Genomic DNA, 19,841 nt, shown 5'->3' with positions numbered 1-19,841 from the left:
AATATAGGCCCTTTAATTTGAGTATTGATTATTCAACTGCTATTGTTGGGATGAAAAGCTGTATTTGAGTAATTGTGTGATATCTTTAAACTTCCAGAAACCCCTAGAACAGCCCTGATTCAGATTTAAAGATGCCCAGCACAAAGAGACTTTGCCCCCTCTTCCTCTCTGAGATACTCAGACCGTGGCTGAGGATTTGAGAATCACCCTTCAAAAGCAATTTACGAGGGTCTCCTGTGAAGACCAGGGGAGAGGTGGAATAATGAGCAGATGCCTGACACGATGCCCTCTTTCACCCTCCATCGTTCCCCACTTCCTTCAGGAAATGGCCAGAATCTACTCTCACACCCACACAAACACCAGCCCAAGAAAACCAGGCCTATTCCTCCAATTGCTCTTTTATGACCATAACAATCCTATCACTTGATGCCCTTCAGTTCAGAAGTTCGGCTTCCAGAAGGTTTTCTCCAGCCCTTCCCCCGCCCTTCTTTAGGAACATAGATCATTTCCCCACTAGGGGGCCCTTGGTGACTGTCCCCTTAGTGAAGCCAGCTTTTGCCAAGGGCTTGTTTTGCTAAAGATAAATTCACATTTTTGTTCTCTCCTCCCTTCCTCTTCTGCCATTTTAACCAAATGCAGATTGAAATGATTTCTTCGTAGTTGCTCATACTGTCCCTCAAAACAGGAAGATGATTAAGTGTTCTGACCACAGAGCCTTCATTTGCAGGTTCTTCTTGTTTGAGGAAAATGAAATAGAGTGATTTTATCAACCATGGTTTAAGTGAGTGATGCCATGCTGCCATTAGGAAGGTGTCAATAACAAAAGCCCTTTAGATTCCATAGTGAGGATATGCTCGGTTTTAGTTCTCATTTATTTCTACGACTAGTCCTGACTCTGATTTATCTTGTGCTTGTACTACCCCGTCTCCAGCCTGAGGCGGGTGGAGGTCTTCCTCTTTCAGCCCTAGAAATGTGGAAATTGCATTCCTGCCTTTCCTCCTCAGTTCCTGCTCCTCCTCCTCAGAAATCAATTGCCCCTCATTCAGCTCAAGGCCGGCTCCTATTATCTTTAGGTCTTGGGCTTAAGTGGCACCTCCTCAGTGAAACTTTTTTTGACTACCCCCTTATGATATGATCCCCTTTTAATTTTTAATCATAGCACTCTGAGCTTTTCCTTCAAAACATTAAACAGGTATGGTTATGATTGTACGCATATGAAGGGTAGCAGAATATGCCACGATAGGAGAAGAAAACCTTACTTGAGACCCACTGTAAGACAGATTAACAGGAGGAAAAAATTTTAATTCCCTACTTATTTATGGGAGCCCCACAAAGATATGAGACTCAAAAGGCAGCCAGGCAATTGGGGCTGATACACCTGAGCTAAGGAGAGGGACAGGAGTCTGGGGCTTGAAAGGGGAGGAAGGAATTTCACAGGAAGGTGAGAAGAGGAAATGTATCGTAAAGAGAGTTTGCTCCGCCATGCCGAAGTCTCTCAGGTGAAAAAGCCATCTCTGGTAACAGCCCTCTTCCTGGTACAGGCCCCTTTCTAATGTAAATTTCCCTTACAAAAGGGTCACTTCTACTGTTTCCAGAGCTTCTCCTGTGTCTGCAGTTTCTCAAAATAATCCTTATGCCAACGAGGTATATTTTGGGATGGTGAAGGGGGGGCAGAATATGCCACCCTCAAATACGCCTCTTTGGCATGAGGATTATTTTGAGCTGATTATTTTGGAAACACCAGACACAGGAAAAGCTCGGAAAACAAGAGTAGAAGTTAATCTTTTGTAAGAGACATTTGCATTTATGAGGGAAATCTCCATTTGTAAGGATGTCTCCCTCTCCCTACCAGGAAGAGGAGGATGACTAAATCACCAGAAACTCTTCTGTTTCAGTGGAGAAGGCAGGATTTAAATCTGCATAACAACCTTACCTTGTTTACTGAGCTTTGCCTGGTCGCCTCCCATAATTGGCCTCCCCACCACCTCCCCATATATTTCTTTCCTCTTTAGCTGAAGATGGTATTTAAGGTGGTGTTACTACCCAAGTGGGCTCGTCTGCACGCCACAATACATGCCAACAGTCAGGAGGCAAGGTGGTAGTGATGAGGATTTTAGGCTGGTTACTTTTAAAACTGCAGATGAGAAGCAGGCTCCGAGGACTGGAATTTGCTTGCTCTTTGAGAGATATTTGCATTTGTGAAGGAAGGGGGGATGACCTTATAGGGACCTGAAATTGGCCACCCCAAGATATGTCTCTTTGGGATCAGGATTATTTGAGGCTGATTGCTTTTGATAAACTGGGACAGGGAAGGAGGCTCTGAGGAATGGAACTTGCCCTTTGTTAGGACACATTTACATTTGTAAGGTAAATCTCTATCTGTAAAAGGTGCCTCCCTCTCTGTACCAGGAAGAAGAAGAGAGATGACCTTGTCTCTAGAAACTCTTAATGGGGAAGGCAAGAACTTAAGTTGGTTACTGTCTGGCAATCTCATGTAACTGATTTAGGGTGGTGGCTTCTGACCTTTACTTAATCCGATTTGATTCTTGTCTAAAAGTCATGGGATCACCCAATGACCAGACCCCACCTGCACTGATACCATTTTAACTTTTTTTCATGTTCTTTCCTTTGTCTTGTAAAGAGATGACTCACATACCCATGCCTTATAAAATTAGCCCTAACCCTCAACTCAGGGCAGCAGCAGCGGCTCCTCCTGCCCGTGGGCCCTGTCCCCACGCAGCAGCCTGACTGCCCATGGGTCCTGTCCCCATGCTATTCCACACTATTCTCTAAATAAAAGAGCACTACTGCCAGATCTTGAGAGTCCAAGAAATCTTTCTTTCGACTCCTCGGCTCACCGACCCCGCATCAGTAGGAGAGAAAGGACTTTATTACAGCTTGCTGGCAAGAGGGAAGATGGCTGACTCATGTCCAAAAGAAGCATCTCACAGAACAAAGCCTACAGGCCAGTTATATACAGGGCCAGTCTCCAGGTGGGGGAGATGGCTGGTCTCAGGGTGGGGCAGACATCTGGTCCCAGTTCCTGATAGTCCCTTGTTTTACTGGATATGCATCAGAGAATGGAGCAGCTGCCCTATACCCTGATCTTTCAGTTGTCACTGATTATGGTTATCAGCAGAGGCTCTCTGCCTGGGATTATCACATTCCTACACTCCTAAGGAACTCAAAAGAACAAAAGTTACCATCTTAAAGCAGCTGGGAGGGGCCAGAAAATCTACAGAGCTTGTCTGGGATAGTTACTCAGAGGTCATTTAAAGTCACAATATGGGTTTTTTCCTACAAAATGGCTTCCCTTATGTCAACCTTGTGTTGAGCCGATATCAGTGGTGGCTTGGACCAACTCAGGGAGTCACTCAGTTTTCCTGGGTCTCTCCCATGTGTATATGAGGTATACATGTTAACAGACTTATGTTTTTCTCTTGTTAATCTTTTATTACAGATGTCTCAGCCTAGGACTCAGAAGGATAGAGGGAAAATTATTTCTCCTCCTCTACACATCTATACTTAATTATCTGCTTCTCCACTGCTCTGCAATCCAGAACTGAGCTGGCTTGTGGACTGAATGAAGATAAAGAGCATTGATGAAAAGGTTTCGTTCTCCTTCTTGCTTTATTTCCTAGGACCTCATTGATCACCACATTATATTTTCTTTAAAAATCTTTCAGGTTTCTCTCTTCCTTGCCTTGCTCATGACCACCAACCTAGTTTAGACCTTTACACTCCAGACTTCACACGATGCCTCTCGGTTGTTTTTCCTTCTTCCTCACTTCTCTCTACTCCGTCTTCCCAAATTCTGGTCTTGATGATGAGGATCAAGGCTGCTCCTGCCCCAAGGAGAGAAGTCCAAGGTGTCCTGCCCTACATACCGATGATCTATATCATCCTCCGGGAAGCACAGGACATCCTGACCTGATCGACCTGATTTCCATCCAAAGTTATAGGACCACCCATTAACCAGACCCCACCTGCACTGATACCATTTTAACAGTTTTTTTCATGATCTTTCCTTTGTCTTGTAAAGAAATAACTCACACACCTATGCCTTATAAATTTAGCTCTAACCCTCAACACATTGCAGCTCTTCACTGCTCATGGGTTCTGTCTCCATGCTGCAGCTCTTCACTACCCATGGGTCCTGTCTCCATGCTATTCTCTGAATAAGAGAGAACTACTGGCAGACCTTGAGAGTCCAAGAAGTCTTTCGACTCCTCGACTCACCAAGCTTGCATCAGTGACATTTTCTCCAACCACTCTTATCTTTCCTTCTTCTGAACTCACACTGCAGTCACTCTCACACCATTTAGCATCCAACCATTACTCATGTCATGTGTATTTGCTTTATCTGCTCAAAGGATCTGTGTCACTCCAAGCCCTTAGGGCCTGTACTATTTCTACAGCCCCAAGGCTGAACTCAGTACCAGGCACAAAGGAAGCACTTAATGCCTGTTTTACTGAGAGAGAAAACCAAACAAGTCATACTGAAGCCAGGTACCTAAGGGTTACTGTAGATACTGAAGCAATTTGCTGTTTTCCTGTTTAACTTGAGAGGTGACTCAGGGGTCTCCAGGAGTTGTGAGCTTGTTTTCCAGAGCATTTGTGAGCTGTGTTGCAGAAGAAAGAGAATGCCTTGGGGGAGGTTGCAATCACCTGGTGGCTGGCCTCTACAGCCACTGAAGCCCAGAAGTCAGATTGCCCAGGGGCTTATCGGGAGTGACCCTTTGTTTTCCCAGAGCTCCTCCTGCCAAGCCCCATAGCTCCATAAAACCCCCCTGCTTTCTGTTCTTGGGGAGGTGGATTTGAGCGAACCCAAGCTCCCACCTACTCATTTTGGCCAATTTGAATAAGTCTTTCTCCATCTCCAAGCACTATGTCTCAGTGTTTCGTTTGCTGTGCATTGGGCACACAAACTTGAGATTAGGAGGTTCGGTATCAATACCAAGGCTCTCTCCCCTTACCTCACACCCATCTTCTCTCCGACCAGGCAAGCAGGTTTACGCCAGAACATCTCCTGCATTCACATGATCGCATCTGCCTGCTCCTTTCATTTCATAAAATCCTACCAGGCTCTCAAGGTCAGTTGACGCCCCTTCTCCAACAACCCCACATTACATTAAGCATCCCTTCATCTGCTGTTACTCCTCGGCAACCACTCTGTACCCGCACTGTCTAATGTGGTAGCCACTCACCCCATGTTGCCAGTGAAATGTGCTATAAATGTAAAACACCTAGGAACTTTGAAGACTTGGCACAAAACAAAGAATGGAAAATATTTCACATATTCATTTCATTTTAAAGTGATAATATTCTGGATATATTGGGTTAAATAAAATAGATTAGTAAAATTAATTTCACCTATAACTTTTTCACATATATTTGCTATATTAGTAGAAATAATTTCACAAATCAACTAAATTTATTTATTCTTCCTCCCCCCCAAGTTGTACTGAGGTATAATTGACATACTATTTGTTCTCTTTTAAATGTGGTTATTAGATAATATAGAATTGCCTATATGGCTCGTATTTGTGGCTCACATTACTTATCTCCTGGACATGGTTGCTCTATACCCTCATGAGCTTTTTCTCCCCTGCCTTGCCCTGTACCGTCCTTTTTCCTGAGATGCGCTGTTCTCTCATCTAACTGAAGACCATCCTGGTAGGCCTAGGGCTTAGCGCAGTGACAGGATACCCAGGGACCCTCCATATGACGTTGCTGAGGATGATCACAGAATCACAAATTGTCTTCTCAGAGCATCAGGGCTGTAAAAGGCTCCTTGATGCGGAGCCCAGATAAGCACAGCATACACATGCAGCTTCCTGGTGGTCAGTTCAGGGCTATTTGTCAGTTCCTTGTACCTGCAGATTCCCCTGAGGCCCTTAATACAATTCCAGCGGGCTCTTGATCTTCCCAATGTTTCTCAAGGTTATTTGGATGTTAATGAAAGACCCAATCTGGGGCATCCTGAGTCTAGATTATTTAGGAATGAGCAGAGTCTTTTCGTGAAGAAACAGCAAAAGAAGCCTCTCGATACTATTGTTCTTCAAAATTAACTGGAGGAATGACAGAAGAACTTTATAACACAGCTCAGTTATAATATAGATCAGCACTGTCAAATAGAACTTTCTCTGATGATGGAAAGGACTAATATGGTAAGTGCTCAGCACTTCTGGCCATAAAATTTTAATGAATTTAAATTTACAGGTAGGGGCCGGCCCTGTGGCCTAGTGGTTCAGTTGGCACACTCTGCTGCGGCAGCCCAGGGTTTTGCAGGTTCGGATCCTGGGCGTGGACCTAGCATGGCTCGTCAAGCCACGCTGAGGCGGCATCCCACATGCCACAACTAGAAGGACCCACAACTGAAATATACAACTATGTACCGGGAGGCTTTGGGGAGAAGAAGGAAAAATAAAATCTTTAAAAAAATAAATAATAAATTTACAGGTAAATACTTATTAGGGCTAGTAGTTAGCTACATTTTACACAATGCCATTCTATTCCAAGTTATCCTAAAAAGAAATGTTTCTCTTCTTTCTAAAAGTAGAGAGATCATGAATATTAAGAATTACTGGAATAATAACAAATAAATATGTACCACTTCCATTCTAGATGATATTCTTTATATTTCATTAAATTAAGAATTAACATTATTAAATTAATTTTCTTATGATCTAAATCTCATGCTTAATTTTTTAAAAAGACTTTATTTATTTATAGTACAGAGATTTCCCATATACACACTGTGCCCCCACACACATAGCCTCCCCTGTCATCAACATCCCCCATCAGAGTGGGACATTGGTTACAATTGTGGAATCTACACTGACACATCGTAATCACCTGGAGTCCATAGTTTACATGAGGATTCACTCTTGGTATTGTAATTCTATGGGTTTGGACAAACGTATAACGACATGCATCCATTGTAGGGGAGCAGAATTTATCACTCTAAAATATGTGCCTTTGGCATAAGGATTATTTTAGGCTGGTTATTTTTAAGAAACAGCAGACATAGGAGAAACTCTGAAAACCAAATAGAAGTTACCCTTTGTAAAAGACATGTGAGGGAGGCACTGAGCCTATGATGGCGATAAAGACGATGATGTTAACAATCATAGTAGCAGAAGTAGCTGCCAACACTGAGTCCTCACTGTGTGGCAGGTGCTAGCTAAGGCCTATAGACGTTATCTTTTCTCTCTCTCAATCTTGGGTCATTCTTGGTCACAAGTGTACACTGGGCCTTCTGCTGGGGTACTGAGCTTCCAGAAACAAAGAATATTGTCAGACTTCTCAGATGAGCCTCTGGGATTTAGGAACAGGATATGCTCAGTGGCCCAGGGTACAGAGACCATGATATTCTCCTCAGTGAAAACAGGGAGGGGCAGTGAAATTGCCAAAAACAAAATCAAATTATGACTGGCACTTGTTTTTCTTAGCAACTTACAAACAAGAACATCTGATGTGGAAAATTAATCAAGGGAAGCCCCCACATCCCCAAGCCACCACTGCTTTTTGTTTTTGTTAACACTAAAAGGAGCAAATTATCCAAAAGACAAGCATATTGGATTTGAGACCTTTAACTTTCAACTTCCTGTTAAAAAAAAGTAAAACTTTAGTCACTAGCTAAATATGACTATTTTTTTCCACTTTAAGCCTTAGACCGCAAAGTGCCAGCATCGAAAATGAGCCAGTCCAAGTAGGATGTGGGCCTGCTGGTAGGAAGCCACACCCAGCAACCAGAAATTTATTATGACTCTGGCCAGTTCATTTCAATGAGTCAATGTTAGAGGAAACAAAGTAAACTTACAATAAAAATATATTTATGGAGCAGCTTCAAGTCCTTGGATTTAGCTAGATTAGTATTACTAATTTACAAGCATTCCTTTCTTAACTATTTGTTTAATTATGTGCATATGGGGTCAAAAGAGAGCAAACCCAAAGAGAAAAAGTGCAGAAACCTAGACCTAGAAGGAAGCCAACATTTGAACACATTGTGTCAGTTCCCTTAAAATAATTGAAAAGATGAAAAAATTCCTCTTTACTGCTATACTTACCCATTTCATCTCTCCACAAACTCAGACTCATCTCTCCACAAATACACACATTATCTACTTATCATCTCACTGGTTCTTAACCAGGGGCAATTTTGTCCCCCAGAGCCCATTTGGTAATGTCTGCGGACATTTTGGTTATTATAGCTGTGGGGGGTACTACTGGCATCTAGTGGGTAGAGGCCAGGGATGCTGCTAAACATCCTACAGCGCACACTACAGTCCCCTGACAACACAGAATGACCCACACCCCAGTCAGCAGTGTCTCGGTGGAGAATCCTTGCACATGGACATGGACGGTAACTTGTATTTCAGGAGAGGAAGGAGATCAAGAGGTTCCAGGGAAGACCGTCTGCTGCCTCACTTGTTCTTCTGCGTTTACAGCAGAGCACACACGTGGCAAAGTGGTCAGCTAGAAGTAACTGCAATTTGTAACTAGGGATGAAATATTCCAGAGCATGAAACTATGGAGCTTGCAAACATTAATATGCAACTTCCAGAACGTTAAGATTCAAAGAAATAATTCTCAGTTTCTGGATCAACATTAGTAAGGAGACTATTGCTAACAACAAACAGTAAAGAGCAGGTCCCAAAGTATTTGAAACCGGGACATCTCCCTTGTCTTCCTTCTGCATGACATCATTCTAACATATTAAAATTGGTCAAGAAAAGATCTTTCTAAACCTTACTGTGGCAATCATTTTGCAATACGTGTGTGTTTCAAATCATCACATGGCACACCTTAGACTTACACAATGTTAAATGTCAATTACATCTCAATAAAGCTAGGAAAAAAAGAACTTTCCACATTTTAGAAGACAAATAGAGAAACAAGTAGCTATTTTCAGTTCTTATGGCATATAATCCCACTCTGGAATGCCACTGACATAGTACCCGCAAACACTTAACACACACGTGATTCTTAGGAAACAACCAGCCTTTCGCTGTCTTTAAGGCAGTGGTGTACTCACAGGCTCGGTTCCGGGTTCTGTAAGTGCAGGTGTAGAGGCTGCAGGGCCTCACTGGCATGGACCTCGGGATCTGGAATCTTCTCCACGGTGACTTGCATGGAGAGGCTTGAAGAACGGCCCTCAGACGATTCATTAACTCCATCTTTAGCTTGAAATCTTGATCAGTTCCCAAATAACTTGCAGGAATCTAATAACCTAGAGGCAGGAGGACAGAGGAGGAAAAGCTGTAAACAACAGAGATTGACAGCATGTGGAAACCTCTAAGTAGGACAACAACATTCAGATTATTAGTATACCTGGGGCTGGGGCGGGGGGGGGGGGGGGGGGGGGGGGACGGGTGGGACGGGTGGGACGGGGAGACCCAAATGAGAGTGAATAGTTTATTCAGTCTTGTTCCTCAAACTCATTGGTCACCTCACTGGCAGGATCCGGATGACTGACTCAGGCGCCTTGCCTTCCCTTTGGGGTGGCAAATAGTAGAGGTCCAGAGAAATGATTCTCTTTATCCACAAGAATGAAAAGACTGTTTACAGTTTCTTTTTTAAAAAAAAAAACAACAAGAAAACATTTACTCCCTGAAATCCAAATTAATTGTCCAGCATATTTATATGTAAGAAGTAACCAAAGATTAAAGTTCCCTCCAGGCAATCTGAATAAAAAAAATCAATCTGCATTGGGATTGCTTAAAAAAAAGCCCCAAGATACATTCTGCCAAAATAGTCATGGGCGGTTTTGAAATCTAAGCTTAAATATTTTCTGTGACTCTTTGCCAGTTTTAGGTGTAATGCTATGTCCCTGAATCCCGGGGAAAATGGAGAAGGGTAATCCTGAACTACTCTACAGGTAGATTCAATTTGAATATTAATATATGACTGCACTGATGACCCCTCTACCCCTCACGTGTTCACAGTGAAATTCTCAGAAGATGATGCTTTGTAAGGCATTCACTACAGTGTTCTGAAATCATGGTAATATTAACTTTGAATGCTTCTCCTCTCCCACCCAATATTGCTTTATCCACTTTTCCTGAAAACTCCTTTCCTTGTTATAAGTGAGCAAACAGGATCAGAAATGAAAAAACAATTTTTTTTCTTGATTATACATTCACTCCACTATAAATTTCAAAGAGTTTAGAGTGATTACTTGAGATGCATTCAGACAGCTGCTCAGGACACCATTCGAGCAACCATGAGTGCGGTTTGGCTGCATGGCCCTGTGCCCTGGCCCTGCTGATCTCTCAGCGTCACATCCACTTCACGCTCCTGCCTGCACAGCAGCCACGTGCACTTTGGATCTTCCAACTCCTGATGCTCCCTCGAGCCTCAGGGCTTGTGCAGAAGCTCCTCCTTCCCTTGACCAACCTCCATTTGTGCCTGGTTAATTCCTACCCTCTCCTCAGATGATCCACTCCAGCGTCACTTCCTCAAAGCCTACCCTGACCACATTAGGATTAGGGTTAGGGTTAGGTGAATTTGGAGTGCCAATGGGAAGGGGTATTGCATTTTTAAATAAATCGCTCACAGGAAGCTTAGTGAGGTGAAATTTGAGCTAAGGATTGAAGGACGTGCAGGAATTAGTTATGCATATGGATATCAGGAGGAAGGGTATTTCAGGCAGAGGAAATTGCCTGTGCAAAGACCCTGAGGCAGGAGCTTGTCTGGCACATGCAACAGACAGTAAAGAGGCCAATATGGCAGGAATGGAGTGAACCAGGAGGAGGGTAGTAGGAGATGAGGTTGAGAGGTAACAGATGCCAGATCAAGCAGACTTTTAGGTGACTGTAGAGGTTTTTTCTCTAACTCAGTTTCTCAACCTCGACATTGTTGACATTTTTGACCAGAAAACTCTTTGTTTTGGGGGATGTCCTGTGCATTGTAGGACGTTTAACAGCATCCCTGGTCTCTACCCACTAGATGCCGGTGACACCCTCCCTTCAACTGTGACAACCAAAATGTCTCCAGACATTGCAGATGTCCCTTGGAGAAGGAGGGGTCACCTCTGATTGCAAACCATTGCTCTAAGTGAAATGAGGACACAACGGAGTTTGTGTGCAGCAGGACAGAATCTGATTTGCAGTTTTAAAAGATCATTCAGGGCGCCCTCCTAGAAACTGACTGGGATGGGAGGCAGGAAAGAAGCAGAGAGATCATTCAGGATAGTCCTGGCGCTGGAACTAAGGATGTCACAGTGGACGTGGTGAGAAGTGATTGGGTGTTACCTATATCTTGGAGATACACCCCATAAGACGTGAAAGGAAGGAGTCAAGGATGACTGGAAGATTCTTGGGCTAAGCAACTGGAAGGATGCAGTTGCCATGAACTGAGGTGAGGATGACAGTGTGTGGAAAGGTTTTGGGCGGGAAATCAGTAGCTCAGATTTGGGCATGTGGAATTTAAAATGAAACTCCAATAATCCAAGTGAGAGACTATGAAGCACTGGACTAGACAGTGACAAAAGAGATGTACAAGGTACTTTGTATTCAAGAGATCACCATTTTGGTAAAAAACAGAGGGTTTGGCACTCAACTGGAAGACAGAAAAGGACAGGAGATGAGGAAGGCCTTGTGATTTTACAGCTGGAGTGGTGCTGGTGGTAGGATGAGGACGGATCCCTGAACAGAGAGGCAGAACCTGGTGCGAGGAGCAGGTGGGAAGGGGAAGATGGCACTCTTACTGCTAACCACCTTGGATTTGAGGCGCCAAGAGAGCAGGCGAGGGGAGAAGTCTAGGAGAGAGTCGGCAGTGCAGCTCTGGTGCTCAGGAGAGGTCATGAGGCTAGAGACAGAAGGAAAATCTCCTCTCCCCAGGAGTAACGGGCGTATAGAGGGGGGCTGACAAAAGAGAGTGATTAAGGAGGCCAAGAGATGGTGAAGGAACAGTCAAAGGCAATCAAGGACGGAACCGAGCATGGAAGGTCGGGCGAGCAGGCTTCCCGGAAAATCCAAATGAACAGAAACTCAATTTAGCTAATGCTAGGCTACAACACCTGTAACAAGGAGACAGGAACCAGCCCAATGAGACAGGGCCATCTGCAAGTCCCCTGGCCTAAAATGATAAGGCCCCTAACCAATCTGCAAGCTAGGAGAATCAGATAGAGGCCACCAAGATCCAATTCCACAGTTTTGGGACTTTCCTGGGCTTACGCATGCGCTCTAGCACCCAGGAGTCCACTGAAGGCGACCCTAGCCCCATTAGCATAGTAAAAATCACACCCAGGGCTGGAAAGCTAGCCCGCTAATGATACATGCCACAGCGCAGCCGCAAGCACAAGTCTACCTCTCACGCCATGACAAGGCCCTCCTCCCCAGCCTTGGTCTAATAAAAGCCCCACAATCCTGCTCCCTAATGAGCCAGTCACCTGCCCCTTTCCTTTCTGCACTGGCTCCCTTGTGCCTCTCCTGTGCACAAACTAATCAACTTTTACTTTTCTACTCCCATTTGTTGTCTCTCTTGATTTCCATTCTGAGGGACAACAAGGACCCAGTACACCAGTAACATTTCGGTGACCCTGAAGGGACTTTCTTGAGTCCCGGTCGAAGATTGGACAGGTTGGCACCAGACTGGCCTGGCTGCTCAGATGTGGACATAAATGGCCACAGCCTAACCTGTTTTGGACTCCAGTGTTCAGAGGGTCCAACGCTCTCCAGTCCAACCAACTTTCTTAAAGTCTCCCTCTTTTCCTTCTCTCTCTTTCAATCTTTTATCCTCTTTCGGAGTATCTTCTCTCCTCTGGTTTCAGGGGCACCATGAGCCCCTGGGTCAGTCATTAGCCTGACAATCTCGCTTTTCTGGTTTGGGAGACTCCGAGTTCCACCTGTGGGCGCTCTCCTCTTCCAGACCTGATCACCCCAGCAACCCCAAGTGAGGTGCCCTCTCCTGGCGGTCCTGGTTTCTGTTAATCTGTTTGGGCACCTGGAGTGATTCCAGCTTGGCCCCTCTGTAAGTCATTTGACTGACATCTGGGATCCTATTTTGTTTTCTGTCAAGAACCTGTTGAGCATTTTAGGGGCCTACTGAGTCAGTTATGGGAATGGGAGGCCTGTAATCTATTCTGTAAACTGTCCTGCCTGGGAACTGTTGTTTGTGTGACCCTTATCTTGATAACCTTTGGAAAAAGGCTATGAGGGTGAGGCCTCATCACCTCTTTCCCTTCTTTGTCTTTTTCATTTGTCACCTCCTCTGTTAGGACCAAGTCGAGGTTAAGTTGGGGCTGGACCCAAGCAGCAGAACTGGACCTTTTGTAAAATTGAAACTTGAAAACCTTTCGCCAAGGACCTTAACTATCAACCCCAGCACTAGGAGCCCTGGCCTCTGGTCTGCTCCAGGCCTTTGCCTCTTGCCTCCCTGGCTTGCCTGGTGCTGGCTCAGGGACTAAGCACCTGGGCTAGCAGGACTTGACTAAATCTTACAACTATACTGACACCCACAGTCGGGCTCTGCACCCTTCTCTAGGCCCACTGTCAGTCAGACTCGAGCTTTACTGCCATGGGGAACGCCCCAAGCATCTCGGGAGACTCACCCCTCAGGTGCACTTTAACTAATTGGAAACACTTTCAATTGCATGTGTTATGCCCCAGAAACTCCATCTTGGAGAAAACTTAAATGGTTTCTCTGTGCCTTTGTGATGCAGTTGGACAGGCAGTTTAACCTACAACGTCATTTAAGTTACAACCCAATTTCTGAGAAATCAAGAGCAATTGTCCTTAGAAAATCCTTGCAAGACTGGAAATGAAGCTCTAGAGGCAGTTCAGGTTCCCCCCATTTCCCTTATCTGAAAGAGCTTGCAAATCCTCTGAGGAATATCTAGCCCATCACTAATTCCTAGGACTGAAGGGAAAAAAAGGAAAAAGCAAGAAAAACGGCCATAAAAGTGCTCTTGCCAAGAATCTAGCATCCTGAGTGTCTTCTCCACAGATATTAGTATAAAGGCTTAAAACAAAATTTGGATTCCTAACTAGGGAGCTTTGTATTACTATACCTGATTCATGGCAGTAATTTTAAAATAATAGCTGTGTAGTTTCTATGTATGTGTGCCTATATGTATGTTAAATATGTGTGATATTTTACCTCCAGATGGTATAATTTTTAAAGTGCTCTATTCCATTTGCTTAAAGCAAGCACTTATATAAATTATTTGTAAATGTAACAGAAACTAACCCAAAGGTCTTTTAAGTTAACATGATATAAATTGATCTTTGGTAACTGAAAGCTTATTTAAGATGGTTGGTTTGATTAAAATGGAGACGTCCCCAGAGTTAGCAGCACTGGATATGATGCAGACGTACAGCCCGGGTTTACTAGTCAAACAAGCCCATGTTACCCCTCTTACAAATTTGTCAGCAAAATAATGGCTCAGGATGATAACTTATTTTGTCTAATGTTTCAAAGTCTTTATAGACAATCTAAGTAATTCTTGGGAACAATTAAACTAAATAGATTGAAAAAGATAAGAGTATTGAGTGAACTTTTTAACAATAGTTATGTGTTATGACTGCGTATTTAAGATAACTTCCAAAATCTCTCTGGTAACTTGAAACTTTGAAGTTTTGCTAGGTGAAATTAAACAATAAAAAACTCATTGAGGGGCCGGCCCGGTGGCACAGCGGTTAAGTGCGCACGTTCCGCTTCTTGGCGGCCCAGGGTTCACCGGTTCGGATCCCGGGTGCAGACATGGCACCGCTTGGCAAGCCATGCTGTGGTAGGCGTCCCACATAGAAAATAGAGGAAGTTGGGCATGGATGTTAGCTCAGGGCCAGGCTTCCTCAGCAAAAAAGAGGAGGACGGGCAGTAGGTAGCTCAGGGCTAATCTTCCTCAAAAAAAAAACAAACTCATTGAATATCTGGGTCATTTTTTAAATAAGATAAAATACTGAAACATTAAATTACAGAACTCTAACAGAGAAATTGATGACTTCATGAAACTGCTGACAGAAGATTAAGATCAGGAATTGATCACACAGGACAGAATGAACTGATGAGGATGATTATAATTTTTATGATTTTTCATTTGAAATATTGTCAATTTTTTTAATGTTCTGTGTTTTTCAGATTTAAGGAAATATTTTTCTCTTCTCTCATGCTAACTATGACTTACAGCAATTTGATAAATTATACCTTTGTAAGCAGAACCAAAACATTTATTTTTCTCTCCCTACCTTATCCCTCCAAAATTTGGAAACTTTTAGTGAGTGAGTATTGTTTTCACGGCAATATAGTTATTTGCATAAGTTCAATAAGATTCTGTTCTCCTTATAACAGGACACAATTGGAAACATTGGTTATATTACCAAGGCTTTGACTAGAATGTCATATTTGAGGGAAACATACAGACTTAGATATGACAAGACAGCTTTAGAGGAATAAAGGTTGACTTTCTGGAATGAAGCCACTTGGAAATATTGGCCTGGTACCTTGTTTACAGAGTTCCCAGCAACCTTACTGGGTGAGCAAAAAAAGTCACTCCTCTGGCAGGTGCAAGGAACCTCAAGGATTTGTAGGTATTGCAGGTGGAGTCTGACAAGTCCTTGGCTTTGCTTGGCCTGGACTCGAGAGGCCTTTAAAGTTCAATCTGAGATTCCTTATAAAAAGTTCCAGCAAAGCAGATTTGAAAGAACCTATATAATCAATTGCTATTCTTGCTATACTTATGTAAATAACTGGGCCAAGTTTATTGAAACTAGACTTATTTTGAAACCAATGAGTCTTAATTGGCTATCTTTGGTAAAAATGAAAGTGATTTTAGAGAGAAAAATTATGCTTCAATAGAAACTATAGTACACATTCATGGATATTAGGTTCTAGTTCTGATAATTGTCTTTGAGGTTTCTATCTGTAAACTGGACCAGATCCTGAATTCTTCTAGTCTCCTGAAATATCTGGCTACAAATCTCCAAACTAACATTTTCAGTTTTTTCCCATCACTTTCATTTGGAATCATTGAGAACTAAACCTGTTCTTTTCCTGAAGCCCTGAAAACTGAAGCTGGACAACTTGATATAAACTTAAGAGAAATTCATGTCTGTTGCTGTGTAAGTCTCTCAGAAAGATACCTGGACACCCGATAACATCATCAGAGAGATTTCAAGCTATAAAAGATGCTTCAACTCTGACGTCTAGAAATCTTTTTGGCTGACTGCTCCCTGAGCTCAGAAACTGGTTTATAATTTGCTCCCACCAGTAACCGTGTTTTTCTTTTTTTTTCACTAGAAATTACTTATGTTAATAACTCAGGGAAGGTTGAGATCAACATCTGGGAAATCTATGAACAAGTGTCCTGGCTTCACTGATATAAGCAAGGAACAGACCCCAATTGGGCATGGTCACTGATCAAGGATGCCCTGCCACTCCTCACCTGGCTCCTTCCTTTCTTGGGACCCCTGGTAATCATCATACTCCTATTAATTTTTGGTCCATGTCGTTTTAATCTTCTTGTCAAGTTTGAGTCCTCTAGGCTCCAACAATTCCATGTTAAACTGATAGTCATGCAAGGATTCCAGCCACTTCCAAGAGCTAACCTACCTGGTCCTCATTCTCATTCCTACTGGACCCTGCAACAAGCTGAAAAAGATTTTTACTTCTCCTGGATATAGGGCCCCCTTCTCAATGTCCCCTGTCAGCAGGAAGTAGCTTCAGAAGAGACCGTTGCCCATGATGCTTAAGATTAAGGAGGATAAAATCTCTCAGGGCGGAAAGAGACAGGAACCAGCCTAATGAGACAGGGCCATCTGCAAGGCCCCAGACCTAACAACCTAAGGCCTCTAACCAATCCACAACCTAGGAAGAATCAGATAAAGGCCACCAAGATCCAAATTCCACAGTTTGAGGACTTTTCCCTATTTATGCATGTGCCCTAGCACCCAGGAGTCCACTGAAGGTGACCCTAGCCCCATTAGCATAGTAAAAATCTCACCCATGGGTGGAGAGTTAGCATGCTGATGATACATGTTTCACACGTAGTAGCATGCTACATGACAGTGCTGGTGCAAGCACAGCCCCACCTCTGCATGCCATGACAAGGCACTCCTCCTCAACCTTTGCCTAATAAAAGTCCCACAACCCCACTTCCTGAAGAGAAAGTCACCTGTCCCTTTCCTTTCTGCATGGGATCCCTTTTGCCTCCCTTGTGCACAAGCTAATAAACTTTTACTCTACTCCTGTTTGTTGTCTCCCTTGATTTCCATCCTGGGGGATGACAAGAACCCAACGTGCAGGTAACAACAATACAAGATGTTGTTTATGCTAAAGCCTAAAGTCAATCCCCTCTGTTACACTGAAAGTTATAATTTATCGAGAGGTGGTTATTTAAACTTACCCACAGATCTCATAATACCCAAGCTTGTGAAACCACAAATAATGTTTGACAAATATAATACAAACATAATCAAACATAGTATATAACAATGAACTAGTAGCGTGCACTACCAGATTTCAGAGAAAATCTGTCCTTACTTCTGTCCTTAAAGAAGGGACCACAGGCTGGATGGGCCCCAGGAGAGCTAAGTGTTCTGTGCTAAGTGCCTTAGCTGTTATAAGTATTTATGTATGTCCTTGGATTTTACTAACAAGTCCCTTATCTGCTGTTTTGCAAACTTAGAAATGTGTGAAAAAAGAAAAGATTCTGAAAGCCTTTAAAGAATAACTCAAAAATCATGTATTTATTAAATGACAAGTAGTTTGAACTCTGCCTGATTAACATTTATGTGTTTGCAAAACAGACAGCAAAAAAAAAAAACACACCCCAGTACTCTGACTAAAGGTTACAATTACATTGAAACAAAAATTCCTTGATTCTCATCAAATTGACCTTCCATTTTCTCATCTCCTGATTTCCAAAGGAAGCCACCAGCCTTTTGCAATTCCCTGAAATGTAAATTCAAGGTTATGCTGCCATGTCTTGACTGAGAAAGTTGAGCTTCTTCCTCTCACCCACTTCTTCCCTGAGAGCATGATCCCAATCTGGGCTGCCAAAGGCTTCAAAATGCATTTCTAGTAACTGCTTTGTGTGTTGCAGCTAACTGGCCCAGTGCCACCAATGAGCTGAAATGCATTTTCCTCCTTCCATCAGAATTCCGCAATATTCCTCTTCACTCATTCCACTCACAGTTCACTCAGCCTTCATTGTGTTCCAACTGTGAGTGGTCACAGCTTTTTGCCTGGCTCCAGGGAGAGCAGGCCAGGTATGTACAGGCACAGGAATGGTGCCCTTTGGGTGAATTTCAGCCCTGGTACTAAGGTAAAAATTATCTGAGTAAAGGTTGAAGGCCCTGGATGGCTGAAAGGTTTTCCATTTCCAACATATCAGAGAACAGTGACCGTTGTGAGGGCTGTGCAGGGGCAGATCAGGGGTAGGGTCTGGGGCAGCTTCCCTCTCTAGAGAAATCTGGCTACTCCTTTCCATATTCCAGCAAGGCTTGTAAAGCAGAGTAGAGATGGCCAGACTGTCAGTAAAGGAAGAATGGGAAGGAGAAATCACTGTGGTTTCAGCGGCTAGCAGAGAATAAGTTCTATCCAAATTAAGATGTACACGTGAACATATATTTCTCAAACTTTCCCTGTGAAAACACAAGGGAGGGGAGGACACTTACATTAATGTTAACGAGTTGCCATCAAGCCTCAAGGCAGTGGCGTTTAACACTGAATGCCACAAAGACTCAACCATCAACAATGTTTGTACTTCAGAGAGTCTCCCCCAGTTCTGGGGCGGGGCACAAAATAAAAAGACCAGAAGGAATTGCGGAATGAGGAAGGCTCAGATTTGTCCACGTGACACAGCTGTGATGCTGATTCCCTGCCTTGGGGGAGGCTGTGACTCCATCCACAGACCCTGGCATAGTCAGAGGCAGGGTTAGAAATACAAGGCAGACCCAAGTCTAGCTTGCCGCGCCTTAGTTTCTAGAACTGCAATCTCAGATTTGTAGCCTTTAGCCCTGTCTCCAGCTATTTCACAGCAGGCTGGACTTTCTTGAGTTATTCACAGCCAACCACCCGTAACAACACTCCCTCCTAAGGAACTGCCCACACGCCCCCAGCCCCCCGCGACAAACTCCCCAGGACAGCTGTTTTCCCATCAAGTGCAAATAACCCTAAAGGAGGTGCAGCTATCTGTTTGGTGACTCCCATAGCAAAAGAGGGCTGCCAGGAGCACGGGGGCGATGACCTACTGGATTCCCTATTCCCCTGGGCGCCCCGTGGGGATCCCGGCTCGCAGGACCAACAGCTGTCCCGGCTTTGAGACCTGGCGTGGCAGGACGGCAGAGTGTGAGAAGGGTCCCAGCCCTCCCCGAGTCAGCCTCTCCGCGCTGTGGCCCCCACTCCACTCGGCCCGCCCTTACCTGAGGGCTTCCTCAGAGCACGAACCTTAAGGTTCGCTCCAGTCCCGGTACCCGCGGCTTGCCCGTTCTGCCATCATAGCCACGCCCCTGGTCACACCCCGCAGCCTGGGCCACGCCCCACCCATCTAGGCCTCTCCCATATGACAGGGCCAAGCTCCCTCCACGTCCTTACGTGCTGCCCTGGCCACGCCCCTCCCGCCACAGCCAGGCCCCTCACCCGGGCCTCGCCCCTGAGCTCTGCGTGAGCCCGCCCCTCCGCTTTGGTTACGCCCCTGCTCTCCGCTCGGGTTTGGATGTGACAAGAAATGATGAGCAAGTTAGAGAAGATGTGGCAAGGGGTTGATGGGTGGAAAAGTATTTCTTGATTTGATTAGTAGAAATATTTTTGGGTGGAAAACATAGAAGCCACTTTTATAGGACTTAGCACACTTCTTTACATAGTAACTTCTCAACAAATCTTCATTCAATAGC

General features: G+C 44.1%; 1 protein-coding gene across 2 annotated transcripts in view; it reads right to left on the bottom strand.

The window, feature by feature from the left end:
- The window catches only part of LOC106841575 (carbonic anhydrase 5B, mitochondrial), a 38,752-nt gene extending 19,200 nt beyond the window's left edge, over positions 1–19,552 (bottom strand). The window contains exons 1-2 of one of the 2 annotated variants that reach the window (XM_070501825.1): positions 19,371–19,552; positions 9,041–9,235 (exon numbers count right to left, since the gene is read on the bottom strand). In XM_070501825.1, the coding sequence (XP_070357926.1) occupies positions 9,041–9,182 (142 nt within the window). In that variant the 5' untranslated portion in view covers positions 9,183–9,235; positions 19,371–19,552. The remainder of the gene's footprint in view (positions 1–9,040; positions 9,236–19,370) is intronic. The other variant, XM_070501826.1, reaches the window with a different exon arrangement.
- Positions 19,553–19,841: the final 289 nt, after the last annotated feature.

Source organism: Equus asinus, chromosome X (assembly GCF_041296235.1).
Source record: "Equus asinus isolate D_3611 breed Donkey chromosome X, EquAss-T2T_v2, whole genome shotgun sequence".
NCBI lineage: Eukaryota > Metazoa > Chordata > Mammalia > Perissodactyla > Equidae > Equus > Equus asinus.
Note: the sequence above shows the minus strand (reverse complement) of the source record. Positions and strands in the feature narration are given on the sequence as shown.